The sequence below is a fragment of the Chenopodium album genome, chromosome 2 (assembly GCF_948465745.1).
Source record: "Chenopodium album chromosome 2, dcCheAlbu1.1, whole genome shotgun sequence".
Classification (NCBI taxonomy): Eukaryota; Viridiplantae; Streptophyta; class Magnoliopsida; order Caryophyllales; family Amaranthaceae; genus Chenopodium; species Chenopodium album.
This window is the reverse complement of record NC_137835.1, coordinates 81,548,605-81,570,969: the sequence shown is the minus strand read 5'-3', so window position 1 is coordinate 81,570,969 and position 22,365 is coordinate 81,548,605. Positions and strand designations below refer to the sequence as shown.

Below are 22,365 nucleotides of genomic sequence, written 5' to 3'. Positions count from 1 at the left end.
TTTCATCCTATAATTCTTCTACTAAAACAAATTACTTTTACAATGTGTTTTATGGACTAAAATTCAATGATTCCAAATTTGACATTTGTGGTCCAGAAAACAGCTTTCATTGTATCAGTATTAATAGCAAATTGGTGAAAAGTCGTACTGTTTTATAGTAGTCTTTTTCTTGTTGCTTCAAATTCATGCTTGGGAGTTGGGTCTACCGTTGCAAAAATTTTGACAATTCTAAGCTTCTTTTTGTTGATTGATTCTATATAGCAAAAAGTTACACTTATACAGCTTTCCAATTTTATTGCTGCTTTCATTACTAATTGAAGTAGCTAGTGAAGCATTGTGTATGCTTAAGGCTTGTGCTGCAGTTTCTCATGCCAATTGTCATTAGGTCCATAATGTGCCTATCTTATCCCATCTTGATATCCTTCATCTTATACGAGCTTTTGTTTTCGATTTTTATGCTACAATGCAGTGCAAGCAACTGCTTAGAATATGGTTCAGCTATTATGGATGGTACTATTAACAGTACTTTAGTATCTCCTGGTGAAGTGTTTGAGTTCGGATTCTTCACTCCTGATGGGAACCACGACACTAGAAGGTATTTGGGCATATGGTATTTTAACCAACACAATCCGAAGGTAATTGTGTGGGTTGCTAATAGAGATAAGCCACTGTTGGAACCCAATGGCTCCCTTCTTATAAAATATGGTTATGCCATGCTGTTAGATAAGAAAGGTGCAAGCTACTGGTCTACTGGTACATCAAACAGTCCCATTGCGTCTGCGAGTGCCAACTTCACGAACATCTTATTATGTCTAAATGACAATGGTAACTTAGTTTTATCTTTATCTCGGAGTCCAGAGCTACGTCGAACAGATAGATTGCTGTGGCAAAGCTTTGATTACCCAACTGACACATTTCTTCCTGAAATGGTTGTTAGTAATTTGACATCATGGGAGACTAGTAACAATCCTGCACAGGGCAAATATGATTTCATGTTGCAGCTTCAAGGGAATAACCAAAAGAAATTGGTTATTTCCAAGAAGGGATCACAATATTATTGGGAAAGCGAAATCTCATCACCATTTGATCAGACACCTCAAACATTGTTTGATTTATTGGTTAATGATTTGTCATCGGATGATTATAACAATTCGAGATTAGTGATGAAATTCAATGGACAGGTTCAATTTTGGAAATTGAATAGCCAAGGAGTCTGGTCTCTTAATTGGTCTGAGCCAACGGATAGGTGTAATTTGTACAAGGTATGTGGAAACTTTGGCAGTTGCAATAGTAATAATGGGCTGGTGTGTAAGTGCTTTCCAGGCTTTAAACCTAGTCAACCAAAGAGGTGGAATTCAGGAACCTTCTCCGAGGGTTGTTTACCAAGGTCAGTGCCCTGTAGTAGAGATTACAACACAGATTTGTTCTTGAGGATGCCAATGATGAAAGTGAGCACTCCGGATAAAAATGAGACAGTTGAGAATTGTACAGCGGCATGCCTTGCAGATTGTGATTGTGTAGCGTACTCTTGTGGTACTGCTAACTGTACAGAAACATCAAATGAGATGTGCTTGAGGTGGAATAATCCACCAACTGACTTGCAAGAGGATTATCCTAATGGATTTACCATCTTCATTCGCAGTACGCTATCTGACATAAGTATGTTTTGTCTTTGCTTCAACTTGAATATCTTTTAATATCTCCTTAGGTATCATGTCATAATTCTTGTTACTTGCATTAATGTTTGTTGATAAACTGCTATAGAATGTCCCTCTAGACGCCAAGATAATGCATTTTTGCTAGCAAGAATGCGTGATTCACATTAATTAGCTAGCCTCTCATACTCGCCTTTCTAGGTGTGGTAATTAGTGATGACATATGAAAAAAAAAGAGTACATGTTTACCACGGAGATTGACTGTCTAGGATAAGTGAAAGTGTGAAACTATACTTGCTGTCATAGTGTGGCATTGTCAAACATGAAATACTGAAACTGACATGAAGTGCATACACCCCTGTTGCAGAATTAACTCCAAGAGACTGCAAACCTTGTGGAACTTATACCATTCCATATCCCCTTAGCACTGCTACAGAGTGTGGGGATAGATTATACAATAATTTTCACTGCAATGTGGAAACAGGGCAGGTTAGTTTCTTAACTTCCAATGGCACCTTCAATGTAACTTCAATCAATCCTGAAAAAATGAGCTTTTTTATCCAAGTCAGACATGGCAATTGGTGTGATAGTAGATATATGGACTCGATTGTTCTATCACATGAGGATCCCTCACTATATAGTGTTAAAAACTGCAACATTATAGAGTCATCATTTTTAGAAGCTAAACAATCCTTTGTTGAAGTTGAGATGGACTGGAAAAAACCATCAGAACCTGCATGCAGTGCATCTTCAGATTGTCAAGTTTGGCCTCATACTACTTGTAAAGTGGCCAAAAACGGTGATAGGAGATGTATTTGTCGAACAAACTTCCATTGGGATGGATATAATTTGAGATGTGAAAAGGGTAAGCTCCTAATGATGCAGTGCAAATTTTTAGCCCATTAAACTGTCTGTTTAAAATATTTTGCTTTTTAGCTGATATTATGTGCTTGGAAGTGAATGTTGGTGGAACCATATTACCACTGATGTTTGAGAAATCCTTTTCTTTCTGAGCATACCATAATGTTGACAATGTTTACTTTTGTCATACAAAGTGAATTTCACTCTTAAGGTTGTAGCTCCTTGCTTAGCTGGTGCATTGTCAATTCTTCTTTTGTGTGGGATCTACTCTATCTATCATTTCCGGAAAAGAAGACTAATTGAACAACAAGGTACGTAGGCTTTTCCATTCATTTCTAAAAAGTTATACGAAGTACTATAAAATCAGGATATTTGGTGTGCTAGATCTTTCAATTTTGCAAGGAAATAAAGAATGCAATAAGTAAATACAGAATTTTTTGCTGCACTACTGCATTCCTGTAAATTTGCACTCATAGGAAATTGTTTACACTGATTATTAATGATTTCACAGGCTCTGTTGAGCTCAAGGGAGATGATATTGAAGGCATAGATGTGCCTTTCTTTGATTGGGAAAGCATCCTGGCTGCTACAAGCAACTTTGCAGACACATACAAACTTGGAACAGGAGGATTTGGTTCAGTGTACATGGTAGTGATTCTTGCTTTAACCAAACAGATTTATGCTCTTTGCAATTTGGATGACCTATCATTATGTGGGACATTGCATTCAGGGAAAGCTTCCAGATGGACAGGAAATTGCAGTCAAGAGGCTCTCAAGTGTATCCGTGCAAGGTGTTGAAGAATTTAGGACTGAGGTTAAGTTGATTGCCAAACTCCAGCACCGAAACCTTGTAAGACTTATTGGGTACTGCGTGAAAGCAGACGAGAAGATATTAGTCTATGAGTACATGCCTAATGGAAGCCTAGACTCTTGTTTATTTGGTCAGTTTGATACCCAAGTTGTTACCCATTCATGCATAAAATTGAATTCTTTGCCTTGTAACATCACAACTGTCTGATATTTTGCAAGAAGACGAAAGGCATTCTGTGTACTTAGACTGGAAGAAGCGTTTTGACATCATTTTGGGGATTGCTCGGGGCTTGCTTTATCTTCACCAAGACTCAAGGCTTAGAATTATTCACCGAGATCTCAAACCAAGCAACATATTACTGGATGAAGAACTTAACCCAAAAATATCAGATTTTGGCATAGCAAAGATTGTTGGTGGGAAGGAAACAGAAGCAAGCACTAAGAGAGTAGTTGGAACATAGTAAGTCAGAGTACTCAGTAGAGTAAACTAATTCCAAACCCCATCAGATAGTCACAATTCATGAGTAATGTGCTAATTTCCTTATTTTAAACTGTGATGCAGTGGTTACATGTCACCAGAGTATGCATATGAAGGGATCTTTTCAGTAAAATCTGATGTTTTCAGTTTTGGCGTGGTTGTATTGGAGACAATAAGTGGTAGAAGGAATTCGAAAATCTTTATGTTTGAGCACGGCCTTAGCCTGCTAGGACATGTAAGTACCTTCAAACATCAATGACTCACTTTTTTAATCATAATTCTGTGGACTAAATGTTATCTACTATCTAGGCCTGGAAATTATGGAATGAAGATAAAGGACTAGAATTGATGGACGCAAATCTCAACGAATCCTGCTTTCCGTCAGAAGTTCTGAAGTGCATTCATATTGGGTTGTTGTGCGTACAAGAGGATCCAAGTGATCGTCCCACCATGTCAACTGTAGTCCATATGCTGAGTGGGGAAAATGCCTCTCTTCCACTTGCCAAACAACCAGCTTTCATGAATCGAAAACCATTATCAGAGAATGCCTCGTCTTCCAGTGCAGTGGATTCAAGCGTGCATGAGGAGATGACTGTATCTACAATAGGCCGGTAACTGACAGTTTCGCGTTGAAATTAAGCTGAACGAATCTGGCATGAGTGGCAGTGTGGTTGGGTAAAGGCTGTTGGCTGTTGTCAGATATTCAACAATTTTAGTCGGTTGTTTAAACTCATGAAACAACTGAATATAAGGAGTAAAGATTGTATTACTTCTTATAGTTTCCAATTATATATACTAGTAGATTATATACAGACCCAGTTCAAAAATCTCATTGCAATCAAACGCAGGTTGCCAGAAATAATCTACTTCTGCATATGTTAAGAATTATGTAATTAACAGGTATAAAATATTTTGATCATCTTCTTTATGATAAATCAATCACGTTCATTTATTGGCTACTCGTATGTTACTTGCACTCTTCAATTCCCCTTTAGCATCCATGTCAAATACTCGACACTTAAACATGAGTAAGACACTTGGACACTTCATTCTAGACTAATTAAAAAGTCTTGCACTTGGACATGTATATATGTTAGACATAGATACCTGAGTTCGAGTTTATTATTGATTGAACTTAAAATGACATTATTCATACCAGTATAAAGGAAAATTTGCAAATTGCAGCCATTAAAAAAAAAATTGCAAATTGCAGCCCAAAATTAAGTATAAATTGTAAATTACAGCTCGATTTAATTTTTTTATCGGTTTACATGTCAAAAAAATCTTCGGTATAGGTTTTAGGGGCCATTTTAGTGCTTATGGGACCGAATTGAGCTCGCAAAAAAATAACCTAAATGTCTTATTTTTACAGTTTTCCATTAATCGATACATTTTTGTTACGCAAAATGAGACACTAACGTTATTTTTTTGCTAATTCCGAGCTCAATTGGATTCTTAAAGCCTAAAATGGCCACTAAAATTTAAACCGAAGATTTTTCGACATGTAAACCGATGAAAAAATTGAATCAGACTGCAATTTACAATTTATACGAACTTTTGGGCTGTAATTTGCAACTATTTTTTTTAAATGACTGTAATTTGCAAACTACTAACTTTAAATGACGGTAATTTTTAAATTTTGCCAATTTAAAACATGATTCTCAATTGCTTTACCAAAAAAAAAAAAAAAAAAAAAAAAAAAAAAAAAACGAACTAATTAAATATGGACAAAATAATTTAACACGATTGTAAAAAAATTGATTAAATCAAAACCCACCCACAAAACGAATTTATAACACAACGACTACGATCACATCGTAAGAAAAGAATAGCCCAAAAACTATAAAAAACGAATCGTGAGGAATCTTCAGCACCACCGAGTTACGGCGGTTCAACCACCGATTCCGGCGTAAAATGGATGCAAACGAACTGAAGGAATGCCTGAAAATCAGAGGAGAATTAGAGCGAGTTAATGGCAAGGAACTGATTGGAATGGTTACAAATATTGGGTTGATGATAATGGAAAACCTAATCTTGTTTTGGGAATTCACAAGTTCAGGTTATTTCTATATTCCTCTTCTGTTAATTAAAGTAATTATCTCTGTAATTTAGTTTGTGAATTATGATTATTGTCATGTACTATGATGATGTTGAATTTTGGTGGTTGCTTGTTTTGATTAATGTAAAGATTGAATTATGTCCAATTTTGTAAGACAAATGAGAATTTGTGGAAGGCTAATGATCATTAGCTAGATTGTTGGTCCAATAAAATGTGATAGTATCTAATTTATGCTCTTTCATTGTTTCTTTATTTCATTATCTTTCGTACTGTTCCTAAATGCTGCTGTAAGAACTTTTATTGGGGTTTTTCATTTTAAACAGTAGGTGCACTTTAGTTCCATCACTGAAAGCACTTTTTTTTTTTTTCTTCTTTTCAAGCACTTTAGTTCCAACATGCCACATGCTTTCCAAGGCTAATAATGTGTAGTGATATAGGCTGAAATCTCTTTGTGGATGATTACACCAATCAATCAATCAAAGCCTAAATCCCATAAGTGGGGTCGGCTACAGAAACCAAAATTGATTATTCCGTGTAGTCATCAACAAATGATTACATGGAATAATCAAATTTGGTTCAGGTAGTCGACCCCACTTATGGGATTAAGGCTTTGATTGATTGATATAGGCTGAAATCTCAATCTTGGTGATCTTGTTGGTAGGAAAACCCTGAGTACATGGCATATGAAACTCCGCTCTTTTTCAATGATGATTGGCTGAACTTGTACCTCGACCAATATTGCATGCATGATGATCCTGACAATCAGGACTCAGGAGAAAAATGAAATTATTTGCTTTGACTACCAATTTGTGTACATGGGACCAGATTGTTGCTATGACTACTGATTTGTGTACTTTCAAATCGGTATGTACGCAATAAACAGGAATACTGTCTTACAAGGTATATGTTATTGCACTGAAGCCCCAACCTTTGTACATAATGTCTTACATACCGATTTGTTTACATTATTGTTGATGTTGCTCTGACTACCGATTTGTGTACATGGGATCAGATGGTTGGGGCTTTAGTGCTGTAACATCTGTCTTGTAAGACAGTATTCCTGTTTATCGTATGCTACTGTCCAGCCCACATGCTCATAACTACTGAGCTTGTTCCTCTTCATCCAGGTACATGGACTTTGGTCAACTAATGTATGTGGGAAAAAATTATGGCCTTTTCTACCTCCTGCTCTACGTCACCTTGTATTTGACAGGTATTCTTGCTAGGTAATGTAAAAGTAGGATATTTGAACATTACTAGATTGTTGGACTGTTATCGTGTAACTGGAGTCATGGACCTGTTTTAGTCTTCCTGTCTTCCTTATAGTAAGAGTAGCCTTATTGCAAGGTTTCACAAAAGACAGAATTTGTGTAAGGTTATCAAATGTGGGTAACATTGCCCCAATTTTTTGGATAGGCTGTTCTGAGGCTTGCCCCTTAAATTCTACTTCGTATTTCACAGTGACATAGCCTTATTATTGTTCTAGATGCCTCTTTAACTCCTCTCCGTGACAGATCACGAAGTTATCTCTTTGAGTAGGTTTTTTAAACAGAACAACTAACACTTGAAAATTATTGAATATAATGAATTATGTCAGTGTATTTTGCTTCATGAAAAAATTATAAATTTATAATGAGAGTCCTTGTCTGTCCCCTGAATCACATAAGAGAAATATAATACATCTTGTGCTTGACATGAGTTAATTCCATAGCTTTCTTTTTCTGCATTGATCTTAATGGCATGAGATTTTCAATTCTTGAGTTATGCTATTACAGTCTACATATACTGTAAAAAAAAAAAAAAAAAAAAAGTCAAGTTTTCAGAATTTTATCTGCTTTATCTACTTCATCTTATCATATCTGCTACTCTTTGAATTTTCATCACAGGCTATCTGGTTAGAATGTAACAATATTTGTTCCCAGTGGATGGACCATCAGGCATCAAGTGCATAATCTGGTATGACAAAAACTGGTGTGCTTTGTACAGTTTGTTGACTTTTCCATTTGCTTTTCTCCTTTGATGTACGTGCCTGTATTAATTGTTGAATGATGTTCAAGTGCTCAACTTTATAATCTTGCCTATCCATTTTTTACTCTTTAGCGGAGATGCATATTATGAGCACCACCTATTCGATTAAATGTCGGAGAGAGTTAATTGTGTTGAAGTGCCTGTCATTCATCTTGTTCATCTTACTCTGTCTCTCAAACGTGGCAAATCAGAAGCATAATGTTAGTAAGTCCTCTAAATTATACTCCGTACTATTTTTTTATTTTATTTTCTAATTTGCAGCACTATAAGTGTGCTTTACCCATTACGTTATTTAATTCTCCGTTTCCTTAAGTTTGTATCATTTGAAATATTCCATTTGAATAAAGAGAAACCTCAACCATGATTAATCATCCTAATATAATAAAAGGATTTTCTAGATAATAACACTATTGGTTGAACACCTGGTCTATAATTTGAGCATGTGTATATATGTTACACGTTTCGCAAATGGTATCATATAGGTTCATAAGCAATGGATGTTTGATCCTCTTGAATCTATGAAACAAAGTATTCTTAGTAAAAACTTGTAATGTAAATGTGTAATACCCTTATAAGAGGTATCCCATCCGATTTTCAAGAATCAAGATCATGCAGGCGATCTCTCTTCTTGCTTATAATGTGTAGTTATGTTGTTCTTTCTAAATGATGATACATTAAATCTAATCAGCAATGTCTCTAAGCTAAGAAATTTTTTAAATAGTAACCTATTCAGACAGTTTTTTACGAGTATAAGATATGACTGAAAATGTCTTTTATGTGCTTGCAAATCTGTGTTCTCTAATGATTTCCAGCTATGGTATAATCGGTGTTATTACGTACGGCGGAAAGTAATTAAATGCAATGATATAGTCTAGTTATACTGTGTTTAATATATTTAACTTTTAATCAATAGTTCAATAACGCGACATATTTGGCATTTGTGGTCCAAAAGACTGCTCCAATTCATGCCTTTAGAGTTTAGACTAGTACTTGGACATAAAAGCTCTATTAATTTTACAGCTGTATAGCAAAAAAAAAACAAAAAGTAGTCTTTCTTTATATTTATGCTTGGGTCTACCAGTGTTGAGAATTTGACCATTCTCTGATAGTTGGCATAAAAAAATGCAGCATGATCCTAAAGCATCACAATGCTTCACTAAAAATGAAAGCAGCAATCAAATTGGAAACAAAGCTGGTGTATCTTTTTGCTATACTAAATCAACCAACGAAAACCATATACATCATCTCTAGCTGAATAATATAGTTTATTGGTTGCCACAAAACAAGATTGGTCCATAATGTGCCTATGCTATCCCATCTTTTTCTTACTTATGCTCTTGTTTTTCATTCCTGTCCTACATTGCAGTGCTAGTGAATGCTTACAAGAACGTTCCAAGTTCATTGATGTCACTAGCAACAATACTATAGTATCCTCTGGTGGAGTGTTCGAGCTAGGATTCTTCAGTCCTGATGGGAACAGCGGTAATACAAGGTATTTGGGCATATGGTATTTTAGTCAGTCCAATCCAAAGGTAATTGTGTGGGTTGCTAATAGAGATAAGCCACTGAAGGAATCTAAGGGCTCCCTTGTAATTCAACAAGGTAAAGCCGAGCTATTGGATGGGAATGGTCTACTGTACTGGTCAACCAATGGTGTTCCATCTTCCCAAGTACAGACCACAATACCTGCAAATTCAGCTCCTACCTTTAACAGTTCCAAAATTTCCAACGAGATTTCTCCAACTGCTCGCCATTATGTTATATCTTATGGTCCATTACGAAAAAGAAATGTGCCTACAACAAATACAAGACTGTGTCTGCTAGATAGTGGAAACTTAGTTTTGGTGGATAGAAGATTGTCAAGACTGGAAAGCCCATACTTGTGGCAAAGCTTTGATCACCCAACTGACACATTTCTTCCGGGGATGACTGCAGATGGAAGTTTAGATCTTTCATCGACAACCTTAAAACTGACATCTTGGCAAAATCACAACAACCCAGCTCAAGGAAACTTCACATTCCCCCTACAACCTAGCTCGGCTAATGCTTTGTTTATTGTTGAAAATAATGAAAAAGGACTTGCTAATTATTGGCAGAGCGGAACAACCCCTTTTGACAAGCTTCCAACTGCTTTGTCTAAATTATGGTTTAATGGCATTTCCCCACTTCAGAATAACACACGACTAGTGATGAACTTCACAGGACAGATTCAATTTTGGATAAACAAAAGTGATGGCTGGTCCTTAAATTGGTCTGAGCCAAGAGATGGTTGTAGTTTGTATGATAAATGTGGTATTTTTGGCAGTTGCAATAGTAACAATGGGAAGATGTGCAAGTGCTTGCCAGGATTCAAGCCTAGTGTAAAGTGGAATTTGGGAGACACTTATGCGGGGTGTTCTCGAAGATCTGGGTCTATTTGTGATAGGGACAATAGTTCAAGTGACATTTTCTTGACATTTAACATGATGAGAGTGGGAAACAAAACTTGTTCTCCTAGTTCTACTGAAACAAATTGCACTGCCCAGTGCCTTAATCAATGCAATTGTGTTGCTTACTCTTATGGTTTTGCTGACTGCTCAGGAGCACACACTTCTGGTGAGAATAAATGCTTGCTATGGACTGAATTGACTGACTTGCAAGAGGAGTATCCTGATGGAATTACTCTCTCTGTCCGCACAACACGGTCTGATACAGGTATTTTCTTTCTTATTGCTATTTAAATTACTCCCTCCCTCCATACCATCACAATTGACTCACAAATGTTCATAGACAATTGTCTCAGCCATAAGATCCAAGCAACAAAGATCCCGAGGTAAAACAGCTCCCATAGGCTCACTGTAAAATGTTCAGACAATTGGCTTAAGATCTGTAATTCTGTAGTAACTAGTAAGGCCTTGAGAACATGGCCAGAGTGAATGAGCAATAAAATAACAAGTTGCAACAAATCCTTTTTGACCAAGGAGTTATATGGAATGGGCTTAGGCCTTAGGGATTAAGGATATTCTCCTGTTATATATTTATATTCAATTGTGTAAATACAGGCTATGAAAGAACAAGTTATGTAGATTGTGAATATATTCCAACCCTGAACTCAATGTGATCCTACTATTGTAAATTAGGAAAGTTAATGCTGTCGTGCATTGTTGTTAAACCTCGCTGACATGAGATTTATTGTCCTGTGGCAGACCCAACTTCAAGGGGATGCAGTCCTTGTGGAACCTATATTATTCCCTATCCCTTAAGCACAGGGAGAAATTGTGGGGATCCCTCGTATTTCCATTTTCATTGCAACAGTACAACCAGTCAAGTTATATTCTCTACTCCAAGAGGCAACTTCAGAGTCACTTCAATTGATCAGGATGCAAAAAACTTTACAATCCAAGTCATGCATAGTAGTTGTGACAATAAATATATTGAGTTGTTTATGTCTCTCAAGGACTCCTTGCCTTACACTTTTAATAATTGCAATGTTGTTAAGGACCGACCTTTAATTCGAGCTGAACAGCCTTTTATTGAAGTTGAGATGAGTTGGCAGCCACCACCAGAATTTCTTTGTCATGCACCCTCAGAGTGTAACCAATTCCACCATACTAGCTGCAAAGCCACAAATGGGGTGGAAAAGAGGTGCCTCTGTCGATCAAAGTTCCATTGGGATGGCTTGAAGTTGGAATGTATCAAAGGTGAGATGCTTAAAATGTCCTGCTCAGTTACTCATTTCTGCTGGAAATTGTCTATCAGTATGTGCTTTTCACTCATATCTAATTACTTGAGAGTGGATATTGATATAGCTTTAAATAAGTATGTAATTATGTTTATGTTGTTAATATTCAATTTTGAGCCTATTATCTTTCTTTATTGCTATTTATAAAATCTTAACTATGTTTGCTTTCTGTGCCATAAAAGTACCTTTTCCTCTCAAGGTTGCAGCTCCTTGCATAGCTGGTGCATTGGCAATTGTTCTTTTGTGCAGTATGTTCTTTGTTTGCCATGCCAGGAAAAGAAGAAAGAATAAAAAGCAAGGTAAGTCTTATAAATTTTTTTTTACATGCTGCATACTACTAGGTATGAAATACTTCCTCCGTATCTTTTTAGTTGCTACACTTTCCATAATTTGGAAATTGTGAATTAGTTGCAACACTTTCCATTTTTTACATTTCTTTCTCTCTATCTTTCTGCTATCCACATGGGTCCCTCTTATTTTTCTTTCTATCTCTCTCCTCTTTAAAAATTGTCTAGGAGACTGAAAATAAAAGTGTAGCAACAAAAAAAAAAATGGAGGAATTATAACATATCAGTTGTTCTACAAGGAAAGTTAATACTTCCTTTATTTAGAAATAGTTGCATCGTTTTTATTTTCAAGCTTGTCAATATATAACTTCAACCATTAATATATCAAATTATCATAAAGTAAAAATCGTAAATAGTTGATGTATATGAGACGAATCTAAGAGGATTCCAAATGATGACCGTTTTTTCTCAATTAAAACTTAGAAGTTATCAAAGATAGTCAATGTAGAGTGTGTGAAAAGGGTAAAAGTAAAAAACATTGCAGTTATTTCTTAACGTAGGCAGTACATTAAATATGGTTTCCCACGATAAATTTGCTTTTAGCATCTCTGCATACCCTTCCTGTAAACAAGGAAATCAGAAATTACATGTGGTATCTGTTTACACTGAGTAAGTCCAGCGATATGACAGGTTCACTTGAATTCAACGAAGAAGATACTGCAGGCATAGATGTGCCTTTTTTCGATTGGGAAAACATAATAGCTGCTACAAACAACTTTGTAGATGCAAATAGGCTTGGGACAGGGGGATTCGGTTCTGTGTACATGGTAATAATTTTAGAATCTATTATGACTTAAGAGAATCTTATGTTTGTAAGTTTGATAACCTATCATTATGTGGGACAATGCATTCAGGGAATACTTCCAGATGGGCAGAAAATCGCTGTCAAGAGACTCTCAACTGTATCGGTGCAAGGTGTTGAAGAATTTAGGACTGAGGTTATGTTGATAGCCAAGCTCCAGCATCGGAACCTTGTAAAACTTATTGGGTACTGCATGAAAGCAGATGAGAAGATATTAGTCTATGAGTACATGCCTAATGGAAGCCTAGACTCTTGTTTATTTGGTCTGTTAATTACCAAGTTGGTACCCTATCTGTGTGTAAGATTAATTATTTTTTCTTCTAGTAACAATGTCATTTATGTGATATTTTGCGAGAAGATGAAAGGCATATTGTATACTTGGACTGGAGGAAGCGTTTTGACATCATTTTGGGGATCGCTCGGGGCTTGCTTTATCTTCACCAAGACTCAAGACTAAGAATAATTCATCGGGATCTCAAACCAAGCAACATTTTACTGGATGAAGAACTTAATCCAAAAATATCAGACTTTGGCATAGCAAGGATTGTTGGTGGGAAGGAAACAGAAGCAAGCACTATGAGAGTAGTTGGAACATAGTAAGTCAGAGTATTCAGTAGAGTAAACTAATTCCAAATCTCATCAGATAGTGTCACCATTCATTAGTAATGTGCTAATTTCCTTATTTTAAACTGTGATGCAGTGGTTACATGTCACCAGAGTATGCATATGAAGGGATTTTTTCAGTAAAATCTGATGTTTTCAGTTTTGGCGTGGTTGTATTGGAGACAATAAGTGGTAGAAGGAATTCGAAAATCTTTATGTTTGAGCACGGCCTTAGCTTGCTAGGACATGTAAGTACCTTCAAAAATAAAATGACTGATTTATTCAATTGTGATTTTGGACTGACTTATGTTATCTACTATCTAGGCCTGGAAATTATGGAATGAAGATAAAGGACTAGAATTGATGGACTCAAAACTCAACGAATCCTGCTCTCCGTCAGAAGTTCTGAAGTGCATTCATATTGGGTTGTTGTGCGTACAAGAGGACCCAAGTGACCGTCCCACCATGTCAACCGTAGTTCATATGCTGAGTGGGGAAAATGCCTCTCTTCCACTTGCCAAACAACCAGCTTTCATGAATCGAAAACCATTATCAGAGAATGCCTCGTCTTCCAGTGCAATTGATTCAAGCGTGAATGAGGAGATGACTGTATCTACAATAGGCCGGTAACTGATAGTTCCCATTGGAATAAAACTGAAAGAATCTGGCTTGTGTGGCAGTGTGGTTGGGTGTATGGTCACGTAATATGCTGAAACCGAAAGCCTGTTGGCTGTTGCATTTCTTATAACCTAATTCCTTTAACTGTCAAAAGTTGTCAGATATTCAGCAATTTTAGTTATTTGTATAAACTCATGAAAGAATTTTGTAAAGATTGTATTACTCCTTATAGTTTTCAATTATATGTAGACTGTTCAAAAATGTCATTTCATTCAAAGGCTGGTTGCGTTAGAGAATCTATTTCTTCATATGTTAAGAATTATGTAAAATTTTAAAGTAGGAAAACATTAGCAAGCATATAAAATAAATAAATAAATAAATAAATAAATAAATAACATTTGGATCATCTTCTCTATATAAATCGGTCACATTCATGAATGAGCTCATTCCACTTAGCTCTTTTTCATTAACTTATTCAATATTTTAAAGTGAAATTACATTTACACCCCAATTTAATCTAAAATGCTATCTCAATTACCTATTCTCATAATTAGCTTATTAGTCATTTCGCACAAACAAACTTAAGTATATCAGATATTTACCAAACATTTTTACATAATCCACTAATACAATCACTTACTCGAATCAGTTAATACAATCATCTTTTTAAAAGCAATAAATATAATCAAATTAAGCTTCTAGCTTTTCATTAAACATGGATTATATATGTTACTTGCACTCTTCATTTCACTTTAAGTTTATGTGTCACTTCCTCGACACTAGAATATGAGTTAGACACTTGACTAATTATAAAAGTCTTGCACAAAATAGTTGAGTCGAGCACCCGACACGTATCTGTGGTTGTATGACTTCTAATTCATTTCTCAATGTGTTCAACTAGACTATTTTGCAAGACTTTTTATGAATAAGATACGTGTCATATAGTCGAGTCCAATAATTACTACGTATTAGATAGCAAAGATAGTATGTGTTCTTACTCATTTCTTGATGAACCCAACATGTGGCATGTATCCTTGATTGATTATGAACACTTTTTAATATTTCCCTCGCTTCTTGTAAATGTATCACTTTTTAAATAAAAAGAAGTTTTTATTTAGATACATCATTTTTCTTTCTAACCAATCAATTCTCTTCATCTCTCTTTTCACATGGACACCATTTTTTTTTTTTTTTTCTCTGTTCTATAAAGATCGTATAAACCAAGATGCTGATGAAAAAAAAAAAAAAAAAACCAAAATAATCAACTAAAAAACGGAGGAAGTACCTCCGTTACATATTATTTGCACCGTTTTGACCTAAAGTAGAGAGGGAAAATGTCCATTGCAAATAATATATAACGGATGTAGTATAAATTATCGGGCTTACAATTGGGCCAATATTTCTTAAATGCCTCAAATTTATGGGCTTATAGCAACAAAACACTAACACAACGAGTTACAGCGTGTGGAATCGTGAGCGCCACCGAGTTACAGCGGAGCTTCCGAGTCAACCACCGATTCCGGCGGAAAATGGATGCTAACGAACTGAAGAAAGGCCTCAAAATTGGAGGAGAAATCGAGCGAGTAAATGGCAAGGAACTCAGTTACACCGACTTCGTTGAGAGGTACCTCGCCAAAAATCAACCCGTAGTTTTGACAGGTTTAATGGATGATTGGAAAGCTTGCGAAGATTGGGTTGATGATTATGGAAAACCTAATCTTGGTTTCTTCTCTAATCAATTTGGGAATTCACAAGTTCAGGTTATTCATGTTTTCCTCTTCTGTTGATTAATATAATTGTTTCAGTAATTTAGTTAATGGATGTTGTAATTATGATTAATTTCATCTATAATTGTACCTGATTTATGATGTTTGTGAGAATGTGGCTTGTTATTTAGGGATGGAGGGAGTAATGTTTGATTAGTGTAAAGTTTAATAGAAAAGCGAAATCAGGCCTTTTGGATAATGGAGTGGCATTCATTGTTATGAAGCAGTTGAATGTTGTAAATCAGTAAATGTGTATGATTGATTATGATAGATGTCTTAAGCTTTTGATACATGATGGTTGATTATGATTTTTGGTTCATGTTGTTACATTTATCTATTTGTTATGATTTTTTCTATGATTGATGAGAGATGTGTACAAACTAGGTTTATTCGTCGTTTTGGTTAGTTCCCTCGTATTATTAGGGCTATGTGACAATGTGAATCACCGAAGATTCGGGCTGCTTGATGATTCCTACTAATATGCAGCAATGCTCTGCAAGGATAGCTATTATTGTTATTAATATTTTGGTCATGTGTTCGAATTTGATGTGGATTTGTTGACAGACTAGCTGTTTGATGTTGCTTTTTGATGGTCCATTTAATCAATTACCGTTAGACTGAACTTCAAGTCTTCAGCTGGAGGATTGTCATTCCCACTTTATACATCTAATAGATATCAATGCCTTTGTTATTCCTTTTGAATTCCCCTTTACACAATACGTGACTTCACTGCGCTTTAGAGTTCATGGTCATCGCCATAAACTACATGAGGCCATAAAATATGCTGTCCTTTACAGTTTAATATTAGGAGATTTGACCTGTATTTCCTGCTTATGTGGAATGTGTGTGCCGTGATGTACTATAGTTGGCCAAAATCAAATTGCTACTTTATGGCATTTTACATTGTCTAGTGATGCATGATATGCAGATTGCGGACTGTTATAGCATGGAATTTACCGATCAAAGAAGAGAAGAAATGTCTGTTTCAGAGTTCATTAAATACTGGGCCGCACTAAATGGAGATAACAGGGAGGTTCATCACAATGTTTCCACTGATGGCTGCAGTGATAAGTCCTTTTTATATTTGAAAGACTGGCACTTTGTTAAGGTATAAGCTGAAATCAGGCCCTCATGCGTTCTGTCATTTAATTTATGGCTCTTTTGCTCTCTAATTTTTTGTTTATAAAAGTAAGTCTGATTTCTATTTTGGATGGCGAAAGGAGAATGTTTCTTAACTGAGAAGCTCCATGTGGGACATTCTAACATATATATTGAGAAACTTATTTTTGTAATGTAGATTTCTTAATAAATCTTATTCTTGCACACAAATTGTTGATACGGCTTTGCAGGAGGCAGTTGTGCACTGCTACAGATTTTGCTTATTTTGTTTGTGTTTGTGGAATGCTCTTCAATCTATGCATGATGTACATTTACTTTTCTTGTCATTCAAGAGTGTGACACAATGTGGTGCTTCCATTCTAGGTAATGGAGGGAGCACCTGGTTGCACTTAATGAAGCATAAGTTTTGAAGTCTTTCCCTTAAGTTTTCTAGAAGGCCAATGACCATTAGCTAGATTGTTGAGGAAATGAAATCTACGAATGACAATAATATGCGGTACTTATACTCTTTTATCGTTTCTTTAATTCATTATCTTTCTGATTGTTCCTAAATGCTGCTGTAAGAGTTTGGGGATAACCTGCCATTCTTAAAGACACATGTAGTTCTTAATGTTGGTCTAAAAAGATTGTTGTGCCAGTCAGCTACGTGAGGTTTTTCATTATAAACAGTGGGTGCACTTTAGTTCCACAACTGAAAGCACTTTTTTTCATTATTATGTCCAACATGGTTGTTTATTTTATTATCATTTTGGTTTTCCAGACATAATTTGTAGTGATTTTGGCTGAAATCTCAATCTTGGTGATCTTGTTGGTAGGAATACCCTGAGTACAAGGCATATGAGACTCCACTCTTTTTCAATGATGATTGGCTGAACTTGTACCTGGACCAGTATCGCATGCATGATGATCCTGACTATCAGGAGAGAAATGAAATTTGTTGCTCTGACTACCGTTTTGTGTACATGGGACCAAAAGGTTGGGGCTTCAGTGCAGTAGCATCTATCTTGTAAGACAATTTTTCTGTTTATTGTATGCTACTGACCAGCCCACAGGCTCATAACTACTGAGCTTGTTCCTCTTCATCTAGGTACATGGACCCCTCTGCATGCTGATGTTTTCAGGTCATACAGTTGGTCAGCAAATGTATGTGGGACAAAATTATGGCTTTTTCTACCTCCTGCTCAACGTCACCTTGTATTTGACAGGTATTCTTGCTAGGTAATGTTGAAGTAGGATATGTGAACATTAATAGATTGTTGGACTTTTATCGTGTAACGGGAGTTATGAACCCATTTTAAGTCTTCATTGTAATGTTTCACAGAAGACAGAATTTGTTTAGGCTTATCAAATGTGGGCATCTTTACCCCAATCGTTTGGAGAGGCTGTTCTGAGGCTTGCCCCTTAAATTCTACTTTGTAGTTCACAGTGAGATAGCCTTATTATTGTATCTAGGCACCTCTGTTAGTCCTCTGAATCCTGTCTGTGACAGATCATGAAGCTATCTCTTTGAGTAGTTTTTTTAGGCAGAACAACTGACGCTTGCAAATTATTGAAAATAGGGAATTTTGTATGTATGTCTTGCTTCATGAAAAAAATATTATGAGAGTATCTGTCTTTTATGTTCATTTGAATCACATATGAGAAATATTATCTATATTGTGCTTGACATGAGTTTTTTTGCATGGTTTTCTTTTTCTGCATTGGATCCCAGTGGCATGAAATTTTCAATTCTTGAGTCATGTTATTACATTCTACATATACTTGGAAAAATAAAAGGGAGTTTTCAGAATTTTATCTGCTTTTTTTTCTTTTGGTAAACGAATTTTATCTGCTTTATCTACTTCATCTGATCATACCTGCTACTTGTTAATTTTTACTTCAATGAACGCAGGCATTTGAAAAGTTCTGTGTACAATATATTTGAGGATGTCAATCATTCAAAGTTCCCTGGTTTTAAGAAGGTAGCTTATATCTTGCTTGCTTGCTTGAGCTCCCTGGCAAACTTATGAAGCATTCTTTGGGCATGAATTTACTCTCTTGAATTTTCATCACAGGCTATCTGGTTAGAATGTACCCAATTAAAGAATGAAATAATATTTGTTCCCAGTGGATGGTACCATCAAGTGCATAATCTGGTATGACAAAAATTGGTGTGCTTTGTACAATGTGTTGACTTTTCCATTTGTTTTGCCTCTTTGATGTACGTGCCTGTATTAATTGTTGCTATTGATATTGAATAATGTCATTTAAGATAATTATTTCTGGTCTATTGCTCTTGGAGCTGGCGAACACATTTATAATTGCAACTGATTGGTGTAGACATGATCTAATTGTGATTAATCTAAAATTTTGATTCCTGATGATAGTATCAAAAAAAAAAAAAAAAAAAAAAAAAAACCCTAGTTCTCTTCTAGATTTCCGATCCTCTTATCTATATTGCATTTGGGTTGCAACAATTTCATTGATGGCAATTTATACTTTTTAGTTTTTTCCAGGAAGATGCAATATCTATCAATCACAATTGGTTCAATGGTTATAATCTTGACTGGGTGGTAAGTTAATAGATGATACCTTTCAGTTGATGATTAGCGGGAATAGAGAATGCCATGCAATTGATTTTGTGGTTGTCTTATACAGTGGGATTTGATTGAAGGGGACTACAATGAGGCTAAGGAGCTAATAGAGGATGTAAGGGACATATGTGATGATTTTGAGAGCCTCTGCCAGCGTAATCTTGCTGCTAATACAGGTAGGCAATTCAGGAAGCTTTAAACCTATGACAATACAAGTATAGCATCATATTTAAAACCGCATAGTGCAAGGCAAGCCCAATTATTTGAAGAATTTTGAAGTTGGTCTGATAGACGGGTATGACAGTGCTTGTTAGAATGTGGTGTTGCCAGAAAGCTATGGGCTATTTTTAGAGATCTTTTATTTGTTTTATGCTACCAATGTAAATAATCTAAAGGGTGCCCATGTACTAATTATGTTTCATGATATTGGCTCCTTATACCTCTATCTCATTATTTTTTCTTCATACAGGCATGAACTTCATTGATTTCTTCACCTTCATTGTACGCATGTCTATTGCCAACTTGCTCCATCTTTCTAATCATGCTGAAGGTTGCAATAATGATTATACGGCTTTATGTTCTTGGGCTGAGCATACTATATCAAATCTGATGTCTATCAGGAGAGTTGCTTCAAGAATGGAATCCACATGTCTAACAGAAGACAAGCCAGCCCTGTTGGATATCCAGAAGATCTGGAGGGACCCTTCTTTTGTACAACTGTACTCTGCTCTGAGCAGAACATTTGAAAAACTTCATGGTCAATGCAGTCATAAATATGAAGGTGAAGATGCCCTACAGAATGAGATCAAACATCATGATTTCATCATTGCAACTGGATCAGTTGTTTCAAATTCAAGAAGCCTTATCAGCTTAATTGACTGCAATCTGAAAGATTATAAACTTCTTTCGGATAAATTACTGGTTGATGAGCCACAGAAGAAACGTTAGCATCTTCATAGAACTTTTTACAACATTCATCTTGAGGTGATGTTGCAATGGAAATTGATTAACAGCATTGTTTCCAATGAAGATAATTCTAGGGTTGCTTAAGGTCTCCTATGTGTACATCTTGTCTTCTGTGGTAAAAAAATCCTCTAGTTAGGCAATGCAAGGTATGTGCCTTTCTGCCTTTAGCTGATGAACTGACTTGATACTAGCTTGATGTATTGTTCTTCAATGCTTTTTGGTGGCTAGATCAAGGGACAAGTATTTGATTTTCTCGCTTTGTACATGTTCTCTTTGTTAAGGCCTTGACGCTCTTGATTAACAACGAGTCTGTCACTCCTTTGTCCACTTGTCCAGCATGTTTGTTGTATTCTGGAATATCCTATTAATAGCAGCTTACCTATTTTTTCCATATGCTGCCTGCTTTAATTTTTGACATTTAACAATGTTACCTAGTATTTACACCTTTTAATAAGAATTTTTTTTCACTATTTTGAGGCTACTTTTTCTGTTAAATGAGAACTTTTCAGTTTAATGAGAATTTTTTCTCTATTTCGAGTTTCCTTTTAATGTCTTTCCATAGATAGTGTGAAATTGTCTCACTCAAGATTTACTCATGTATCTTAAATGTTTTGAGTGTAGATACACCCACGCAAATAGCTTTTATGGAAATAAACACTCTAGTGACATAGAATCTTGCTGTTGGTTTATTTTGCAAATTCTAGTGGTAGCAATAAAAGGTTTGGAGAGGTTCAAAACTCAGATAATAGATTGTAGTTATAATATCAGCAACTGGTGAGCTTTGAAATTGCCTACGTATTATTGTCCTTCTTCCATCTAGCATGTCTAAGAGTATGATCGAATTATGTTTTGTATTGCTATAGTAATTTGATCACATATTTGACGCTTAAGGCTTTATTGGAGTACACTTGTTCATCTCTTTGGTCACATTGCAATAGTTTACTCAGACTATCTTGGGCAGAAACAGTTTAGATTCTTGAAAGATGTATTTTCTATATGCTGTCTTTTTGGAGTGAATTATGTTCTTGAAAATTACACATGCAAGCCCATGGTGTGATTTACTTAAAAGTTTTTAAAAACTGAAATTGTTTGGTAATTGGTGCATAAACCAGCTCTCAACTTCTCATTTTTGTCAACTTTGACCAATTGTTTTTAATTGCAATATCATTATAATTTATTATACCTATAAATTATATTCTATGGATATATGCAAGCTTTTTAAAACTTTTATTTAGAAAGGACTTTTTACATTATATTTTGATAGATTTTATAATATAAACAATAGTCAAAGTTACGAGGTTTGACCTCCATAATCAAATGTGACCTATTGTGATAGAGATTTAAACTAAATTAATTAGAAGCGATAACTAGACTAATTGCAATTGAAAGCTATGAGAGATTTCTTTAACCTGAAACCAGGTATTCGGTTGCGAGCCCACTAAACCCTGCTTATAAGAAGGTAGCACGGGAAGAAATTACATAACTGCATTTTGCTATATTGAATTTATACCTCAGTGATGTATCTATTTATGCGACATTATCTTTGTTTAATTGACTAATGATTGTGTAATGAACGATATATATATTTGATTAGGTGTTAATAAATATGTGACATTCTTGGTTTCTGTTCATTTCTTTATTTATTAAGTTATGTGCAAATTACTCCTATATTTTGATGAATAGTTTTTTGGTCATAGCTGGGTTAGACATGATGTTCTAATTTCTTCTTCTTCTGCAGTGAGCACATGCTAAGATTGCTAACCCTTGTGTTATGGTAATTTTAGGTCAGTTTCTTACACTTTCCCATGTTTCATGTTTTCCCTATTTCATGGACCTAGGTAAAACAATATCTTCTTGCATGTCTTTCATATTTTTAGTCCCTTAATTAATCTTCTTGCCTCCTAATATTTGAAAATCTCCCTAAAATACTTATTTCTTATAAATAAAATAAAAAAGGAT

General features: G+C 35.4%; 2 protein-coding genes across 2 annotated transcripts; both read left to right on the top strand.

Moving 5' to 3' along the window:
* Positions 1-153: 153 nt before the first annotated feature.
* LOC145577599 (uncharacterized) lies at positions 154-13,994 on the top strand. Its single transcript, XM_081635092.1, has 22 exons — positions 154-1,659; positions 2,023-2,520; positions 2,711-2,827; positions 3,028-3,164; positions 3,247-3,457; positions 3,546-3,786; positions 3,889-4,039; positions 4,114-4,416; positions 6,525-6,586; positions 6,747-6,763; positions 6,876-6,895; positions 6,991-7,076; positions 7,170-7,238; positions 8,704-8,739; positions 9,156-10,585; positions 11,077-11,571; positions 11,795-11,911; positions 12,590-12,726; positions 12,814-13,024; positions 13,120-13,357; positions 13,462-13,612; positions 13,689-13,994. Exons 1-22 carry the CDS (start codon positions 369-371, stop codon positions 13,992-13,994), a joined length of 6,324 nt encoding a protein of 2,107 aa, XP_081491218.1. The 5' UTR covers positions 154-368.
* A 1,406-nt stretch (positions 13,995-15,400) lies between these two features.
* Positions 15,401-20,797, top strand: LOC145589699 (arginine-specific demethylase JMJ20-like). The gene is made up of 9 exons (XM_081646381.1): positions 15,401-15,742; positions 16,677-16,856; positions 17,683-17,842; positions 17,955-18,072; positions 18,759-18,828; positions 18,922-19,002; positions 19,363-19,419; positions 19,505-19,616; positions 19,910-20,797. Exons 1-9 carry the CDS (start codon positions 15,512-15,514, stop codon positions 20,386-20,388), a joined length of 1,488 nt encoding a protein of 495 aa, XP_081502507.1. The 5' UTR covers positions 15,401-15,511; the 3' UTR covers positions 20,389-20,797.
* Positions 20,798-22,365: the final 1,568 nt, after the last annotated feature.

What these genes read in the sequence shown, in the direction of transcription:
- LOC145577599 (XM_081635092.1), top strand. Translation starts at nt 369, where the DNA reads ATGCCAATTGTCATTAGGTCCATAATGTGCCTATCTTATCCCATCTTG. An exon ending in CAGTACGCTATCTGACATAA is followed by an intron (nt 1,660 to 2,022) that starts GTATGTTTTGTC and finishes CCCCTGTTGCAG; the next exon opens with AATTAACTCCAAGAGACTGC. An exon ending in GATTCGGTTCTGTGTACATG is followed by an intron (nt 12,727 to 12,813) that starts GTAATAATTTTA and finishes CAATGCATTCAG; the next exon opens with GGAATACTTCCAGATGGGCA.
- LOC145589699 (XM_081646381.1), top strand. Translation starts at nt 15,512, where the DNA reads ATGGATGCTAACGAACTGAAGAAAGGCCTCAAAATTGGAGGAGAAATC. An exon ending in AAGACTGGCACTTTGTTAAG is followed by an intron (nt 16,857 to 17,682) that starts GTATAAGCTGAA and finishes TCTTGTTGGTAG; the next exon opens with GAATACCCTGAGTACAAGGC. An exon ending in GTTATAATCTTGACTGGGTG is followed by an intron (nt 19,420 to 19,504) that starts GTAAGTTAATAG and finishes TGTCTTATACAG; the next exon opens with TGGGATTTGATTGAAGGGGA.